The sequence below is a fragment of the Etheostoma spectabile genome, chromosome 15 (assembly GCF_008692095.1).
Source record: "Etheostoma spectabile isolate EspeVRDwgs_2016 chromosome 15, UIUC_Espe_1.0, whole genome shotgun sequence".
Classification (NCBI taxonomy): domain Eukaryota; kingdom Metazoa; phylum Chordata; class Actinopteri; order Perciformes; family Percidae; genus Etheostoma; species Etheostoma spectabile.
Window position 1 is genome coordinate 873,395 of NC_045747.1, and position 8,138 is coordinate 881,532.

General features: G+C 41.5%; 1 protein-coding gene across 1 annotated transcript in view; it reads left to right on the forward strand.

The window, feature by feature from the left end:
* Nucleotides 1-8,038, forward strand: part of LOC116703547 (homeobox protein Dlx4a) — a gene marked incomplete at its 5' end in the record, with an annotated part of 18,091 nt that extends 10,053 nt beyond the window's left edge. Inside the window, 1 exon segment of the mRNA XM_032538345.1 lies at nt 5,581-8,038. Coding sequence (XP_032394236.1) covers nt 5,581-5,823 — 243 coding nt within the window. The 3' untranslated portion in view covers nt 5,824-8,038.
* Between the last annotated feature and the right edge of the window lie 100 nt (nt 8,039-8,138).

Here is an 8,138-nt window from a genome sequence, read left to right on the forward strand (position 1 = left end):
TGTGTGTGTGTGTGTGTGTGTGTGTGTGTACATAAGCAGCTGCTGATGTCATCAGATGAACCGCCCTAATCCCATATGAATAACCCTCTACAGTGATATTTACTCTGGGAGTAAGAGATGATCCGTTCCTTTGCCTTGCCTTGTAGTGGCAAAGTGGTTTTGATTGTGGTCCGCTGCTGGGGTATTGGATCAGGGAAAGTGGGCTTTGACTGATTGTATTATAGTCTGTGTCAGAGTTGCACTGTTACCATTAAAGGCTCTGGCTGTAGTTTGGGGAATGCTGACTCAGTTCTGTGGGCTTTAGAAAAGAATGTGTGTGCCTGTTTTTAACCTGGTCTTCTTCTGTGAACGCTTGCCTTTTTTTACTTAGTTAGTGTTAACGTGGGACCTTTCTGGCAACAAAGCTGACAGTGGCTTTACAGATTATTTAACAGTCTTACTTGGCCATTGTTGTAAGAAATCATTTGTTTTCCACAGCTCGCAAATTGGTTTGGTACGGTCAAAGTTGAACCAGGAAGTCAAGCTGCATGAATTAAATCAAATGCATCAGAAAAACTGGAATATAAGCGTTAAAAGGTAGAGCAGGCGCACTACAGTCCTTCTCCAGGCGAGCCAGCTGTGAGCATGCACAGGGATGCACCGAATCCAGGATCCAGCTTTGGCCCAATATGGGGCTTTGTGACAGGGTTGCGTTTCCGCCAAACATTAAAATATTTTACACCAAAGCGAACCCTACGCTTGCACTAGGCGCGCTGTGTTTACGTCGGTGGACAGTTCAATGCAGCCTTGCATTCGGTATTTGGCCAAACCCCAAAAATCACACAATTATGATTCCATATTTGAAGAACAGCAGTTTGTCTTGCTTGTTTTTATTCCGTGCAGAAACCACGCCAAACGCATTAGAGCTTGCATTTTATCTTTCATTTATTAAACATTAAACGTATGTAAATATGGATTTTTGTGCGTGGAAAATTACATCTGAAATGCCACACACTGTTGTCTTTAGCAGGCTCGTTTCTCTCCTGTGGTGGTGGGGCAGTAAATAGATGGAGACACAGAGCAACCGTCAGTCAGCTCTCATTAGCCCCGTGTGCACGTGGAGCTGGACAAGCTCTTACAGCATGTTAGCCTACTGGGCACACGCACACACTGCTCACATGCACGGGGGGGCATACCCATGCATCTACTCAGACATACTGTGTGCAGCTCATGGGGGCATTTTCATACATACATACACATAAACAGATGGAAACATAAACACACACACACACACACACACACACACACAAAGATAGTGATCATACACCACATCTCTATCCTGCCTTCATGCCATTAGGCCGGCAGCCAACCGCTGACCACTTTCCATCTAAATCTCTAATGTTCCCAGACGCAGCTGAGAAGTGGCACGTAGCACAGTCCCAACATTCTTCCTTGAAACCCTCTCTATCTCGATCCATCTCTCTCTCTCTCTCTCTCTCTCTCTCCTCTATCTCTCTCTCTACTCTCTCTCTCTCTCTCACACACACTCACACTGCCACACTTAAACTACCCGCCAAAAGGACGCCTTTTCGTTTCTGAAAATCCTCACAGGACCCCAACGTTTTTGCCGCTTCAAGAATATGCAGACACACAAAGGTTTGGTTTACCGTTCACACACACACACACACACACACACACACACACACACACACACACCCAGCGGCACCTGGCCTGCCTCTCAGCCACCCTCCTCCGCTAATGTGGGTGTCAGTGGCGGCGCTCTCAGAGAAGCTGTCAGCTCCACGTTGCTGTTGGAATATGAAACCAATAATTACGACAGAAATCCTCTCACTGAGGCTGCATTAACTTAACGTGCTGTTGATTGACTCCTGTGCTCATAAGCTACGCTCCACATACTCTCTTTAGGCTTTCATCCGTGTAATTATTATACTGCAGGCACTGCGGGCACTTTTGTTGCATTAGTCTAGAGATTATTGAAAATAAGGGCTTATGATTTGGTAGTTTTAGCTAACTATTTAAACTGTTCAGTCAGGAGCTTTAGCTAACCATTTCAGCCGCCTATGGAATACTTTAAGCTGTTAATTACCAAAATGTATTCATAACTTTTAGATCACTATTTGCACCAATTAGTCAGTAATATTAGCTAACCTATTCGTTAGGCCATATTTGTTTGACCATTTGTGTATTCAGATTCAGAAAACTTTATTAATCCCCAATGGGCCATTCATTTTTACAGTCTATCCCTTTCATGTAATAAATAAGTAAAAGAATAACGACATCAGTCAGCATCCCCATCAACATCAACGTGCCAGTGCCAACAAGAGCCCAGATCAGATCATCGGTTGTGTTTAATGACCTCATGGCTGAAGGAATGAAAGGATTGGCGTAGTTTTCCGTGCGTGAACATGTCAGCGCCGGCCTGACACCACAACTACAAATTCACTAAAAAGCACATGGCCAGGTTGGGAATCACTGAACTAGAAAGACAACTACGCTCTTATAGGATTTTCTTTGCTGATATTATAATTTACTCAATGTAGAAATTGGAGAAAGGGTTTAAAGTGCAAGTTAATTCCGTAATAAAAAAGCATTATGTGCTATAATTACAATGGCATTGCCTATTTATGGAGTGGCAGTTTGATTTTATGTATTTGCCACCATCCAAACTAACTTCTAACAGGCAGTGATTGACGTCAGCGTGTACTCTGGAACAATGGAGAGGGAATTAAACGTCAGGCTTTGCGCCGCATGACGCCTTGGCTCTCTGAGCTTCACCCTGGGTGTGAAAGCTGGGTGCCTTTTTGATGATTGGGCAAAGGAATCATTTTTCCATATAATTAGAGTTAAATAGAGCAGTCTGAAATTAGATTTTTTTTTTTTTTTTACAGAATAAAATATCTTCCATAAACCACTTCAACCCTCTCCATAAATACCTATAAAATCCCAGGGTAATAATTCCCAGGACTGTCAGTGTGGAGGAGAAAACAGTTTTAGCACCAAGCGTGTTTTCTCTTCTTTTCTTCTCCTTTTTTATCTCTCCTCCGTTCCTGCCATGCAGCTCCAGTCCTTTGGGCGTTTGTTTTCTGCTTCCCTTTGTGGCGCAGTTCAAACCTGTTTGAGATATACAGTATCCGTCACAGACTGCGTAATTATTTATGATTCATTTGTTCCTGCTAACCTGACAGGTTGCCGAGAGGCATATTCGTGTAAGTTGATGCTCAATTTGCAGTCAACTACCAGTCAACTCTGTCAATTATATCAACAACACCACTGAGGCGTCTCGCGCTACCCAAAAATGTTACACACAGCTCAATAATTTAATAATGTTTTTCATTTTTTCATTTTTTGAAGATCATTTTTTGGGCATTTTAGGCCTTCATTTGAACAGGACATGAGATGGGGGGAGGATAGACTTGCTTTTATGTGATTTTATGGTCTATTTTTTAACCCCATCGGTTAATTTTACTGTATTTATTCATTTTTTGCTTTTACTTAATCTTTAAAAGGTGTCCCGCCATCTTCTATTTTCACTACTACAATGATTTCTAAATACATGTATTGATGTGTATATACTTCTGTCAAAGCACTTTGCAAACTACTGATTATAATGGTTGGTATAGACAAAGTCTTATTAAGATTATATAGCGTTTATGTGAATTAATTGGCCCCATTGTCATCAGATCGCTGTGTCCCTAGCTAATGGTACCGTGACATCTTTTCAGGCACTTACTGTAATTGTATTTTTAATAGTCACTTAAATTCCTGTTAGGTTGTTAGGCTGTAACTTCTTTTTAATAGTTACTTCAGTACGGCTCATTATAACCTAATTGTAGTTTACTTCACTGCCTTGTTGTCGTTAATGGTATTCCTAGCAGGCGTGTCTGTGGTCGGCGTCGTATAGTATAACATAGTACAGTATAGTATAGTATACTACAGTATAGCATAGTACAGTATAGTGAGTGCATCGTTCGAATTTGTTGTATTTTAATCTTTTATGGTTTTTAATTTGAATATCCTCTTGGGTTGTTTCACTATAACTTCTCTTTAATAGTGCTTATATCATGTGGGAGGTTTTTTAGAAGCTGCTCACGGGTTTACCTGGAGCGAATCAGCTGACGCATCATTGGATTTGATTTATTAAGCACATGGAAAAAACCAGCAGTGATACGTGTAAGAGACGCTGAGTAAAGAGGAGTGGCAGTAGATCAGTCTGCACGGAGCTGGGTTGGGACGAGATCCCCGTCCCCCTCCTGGCCACTACCACTGTGCTGTTGAGCAAGGCACCAAACCTGTGTATTTTAGGTCTGTGTGTAAAGTGAAAATTGTAATTTCATAAAGAGTCAATAATAAGAGGTAAATAATTTAGTTCTTCTTAGAAATATTGTAAAGCATTTCCTCATGTTTTGTTGTCGAACGTTAAAAAAATGTAATTTTAGTTGTTTTTAAACATGGAAAAAATGACCGCCAACGCATATTTTGTTGTTATAGTTTCCAATCCTCCTCAGTGCTGGTTGAGGATGAATCAGAACGGGTAAAAGGTAGACCAGCATGCTGTTTGACACGGCGGCGAATCTCTCCGTTATTCTCTCGATGAATGGATTATTTTGGTCTGCAAAATGTCACAAAGTGGTGAAAAATGTGGATCAGTGTTCCCCAAAGCCCAGGACGACGCCGTCAAATGTCTCAAAGCTTTTCAGTTTACTGTCACAGAGGAGAGAACTAGGACAAAGTCCCATTTGGAGACGCAGGAGTCCGACTATGTTTACTTCATCTTCATCATAGTTGCTGATTAATTTAATAACAACTAATCGAATAAGCCAGAGGTCTTCAACGTCGTTTAAACCAAAGACCCTTAACTGAAGAGATGGAGCAGGGACCCCCTAATACACACTGTGTACTGTATAAAATGAAGCTGCATATTAAACTGGGCCTACAGTAAGGTGGAGGGCGGCCTACGGCTGTTATACAGAGTGCAGAGAACAGTAAGCTATTAAAATAATGATTGTGGGCTGATTTTATGAATCATCTTTAACTGGTGCCTCCTCAGGAGGAGCTGGATCTGTGGAGTCTACCTTAGTGACTGTTCCTTACCTAAAGGCTCTGGGGGGTCATTTCCCCCTCAGAGGGGGTCCTCTGGGGGAAAAATACTGTACATACTGAAAATACTGGGGGGTAATACTGTACCGATACACAGACGTAGCAATCTTTTATTATATAAATTGCAAATGTAAGTGAGATGAACATAGAAACGTTACTTTTTTTTCAATACAACAGATGTTGACTAAGGGTTTTTCTTTGGGGACATCATTCAAAGTTGAAAGAAAGGTAATACATTGCAACATATCGCAGAATATCACAATCTCTGAAATTGTGATAATAATCTATCGTGGGACCTCAGATGATTCCCCCCCCTACCCATGATATCACCACAGGGTCTCCAAATGATTGTATTATGATTGTATTATTATTTATTGGCTGCACTACTGGAGCCATTTGAATCTGTGGGGGGACATGGGGGCACTGAACCAACTATTACATCTCATAACTCTTTTAACTGTTCATTTTTTTCCTCTCTTTCAGGTGAAAATATGGTTCCAAAACAAACGATCCAAATTCAAGAAGATCATGAAGAATGGGCCCTGTGGACCTGAGGGAGACCACCTGGCCCCCCCGCCGCCCTCCTCCGCCTCTCCCTGCTCCCTGTGGGACATCAGCATGGCGGCCAAAGGCGCGCCGGTGCACTCGGGTGGATACATGAACAATTTTGCTCACTGGTACCCGGGACACCAGCAGGACTCCATGCCCCGGACTCAGATGATGTGACAGTCAGGGGACAGACGGGGGACTTATACTGAGGAGCTGACTGGAGCTGGGACACGGACACGGTCAAGAGCCTGAGCCACGCTGGAGGCAGAAATCATAGGACTGGCAGAGACAGATCAAATACAGGGTCGTCCTTAAATCTGGAAAGGGGAAATATTAAAGTTATAGCCATGACAGTGTGAGGCTGTAGCATTAACCCGAGTTAGTCTCAGCCCGAGAATGGAGAAGGTAAAACTACTCCTGAATTCAACTTTTCATCTGTAAGAGGAGGTCTGTTAAAAATAATCCCAGACTTCCTTTAACTCAGTCAGTCGAGTTGTTTCTGCCTGCAGAGGAGCTCGGCCTGCCAAGAAGTTTATGATCAAGCTACAGCTCCAAGCTAATGCCGGCCCTGCGTCTCTGATTCTGGACATTTGGTTTTTTTCTGTCTTTTCAGGGGCGTACAGTACAGCAGGGAGGACACGCGTGTAAGAAGAAGGCTTCTTCAGGGCTTTTTCATAGTTGTTTTTTATGGATCGGAGTCAAAGGGCCCCCATTGGGGACCATTGTGTGTATTTTTGTATTTGTGTATTTCTGACGGGGTGTAACACTATAAGGGGCCTGTGTAGCATATACAGTACCAACAGGGGCCCTGATACGGCAGGCTTTATGAACAAGTAGACATGTTATGGTACTTATAATATGCCCTTTTTAAGACGATATGAGAAATAGGCACTGAATGGCCATGGTTACTTACTTGTATGAGTCAAATTTGATATATATTACGTTGTGTAAGTGGTCAAAAGCCCAAAAGAAAATGGCCAAAATGCATTTGAAAGCCATAGGGGGGGTCATCAGATGTCCCACGATACTCTATTATCACGATACTTATGTCACCATAAGATTTTATTGCGATTTTGATCATATTGCGATATTCTGCGATATATTGCAATGTATTACCTTTTATTCAAACGACAAACGCATGTCCCCAAAGGACCGCTCTGTCAACAGGGGTTTCATCTAAAAAGATAAACCTCTCTGTGTAATCTCACTTAATGTTTCTTTATTATTATTCTAGTGCCAAAAAGTAAAATTCTAATGTGCAATTTAGAAATTCCATTGACTAAATTTGATTAATGCTTGCTGTATTCAAAACAAATGAAAGAAAACCATTTCTAATTTCCTTTTGTCCAATGAATTGAACATTGAGTTGAAAATGAAAGGCAACACTAAAAAAAAAGAAAAACGTAATGTGGCGTTTTCTACTGATATTTTCTTTCAACTAAAACAAAAAAAAATCAGAGTGTCAAATCCAAATATGTCGCAGCCTTTCCCAATGTGTTTCTGGATATTGGATACATTGTGCAGCCCTGGTTTAAATGTTCCATCCCAACATTGGTTGTTTTATCCGCTCACCTCCTGAAGTCAGAAACGACTGGAGTTTACAGTCATATATCATGGATTTCTGTTGCCTGGAATTTGATCAACAACCTCTTAAAATGCAGAAAATACTATTTTGCTGGTAATATATTGCCTTTGGGTCAGACCATGCTATGTTATTTGAAATAAATCCAACCCAGTGACCATTGCCACCCTTCTTCATTTGGTTTATTGAACTTCCATTCAGCATTTGTTTTTGCACCTTTAACAGATAATATCAAACTTAGTCTTTGGGGGTGCGTCCCAACAATAACACATTCACTCTCCCGTGGACCTGAGCCATTCTTCTCCAGAGTCGTAAATCAGGAGACGCGGGTCACGCCGGTCGCCCGGCACACATCTGGAAACGCACAAAGGGTCGTCAAACATCGCCAATGATTTTAGAAAATGACCACGTCAATTACAGGCAATTTAGGACCCAGCTCGTGAAATAAAGCTTTTAACTCTGACGCTGTAATTATCTGTAATTGTCAGTCGAGGGAATATCCTTCTGCCCCGGCCCTGGAGCAAAACGCTGGGAAGTAGTGGATTACATCCAACGGGATTACCCAGGCCTGATCCTCTCACAGCAAAATCATACGTGGAATAATATGCCAAAAATGCATTCATTACTCAATTATTCTCCTCATGGCTTTCTTATTTTTGTCTTTCTGTTGTTATTTTTTGGAGATTATGTAACATACAGAGCATGAATTTTTACTTCATTTTCTCCCGAGGGTTTTCTTTTGTTTTTTCTTTAGTTTTTAGGAGAAAAAAGGAAAGTATATATATTCCGTTATTGCTTTAGAACAATCCAGCAGACAAAAGAAAAGAGGTCAAATTAAATTACCTTCAGCTGAAGTGTAATGAGATAGAAAGTGTGTGTGTGTGTGTGTGTGTGTGTGTGTGTGTGTGTG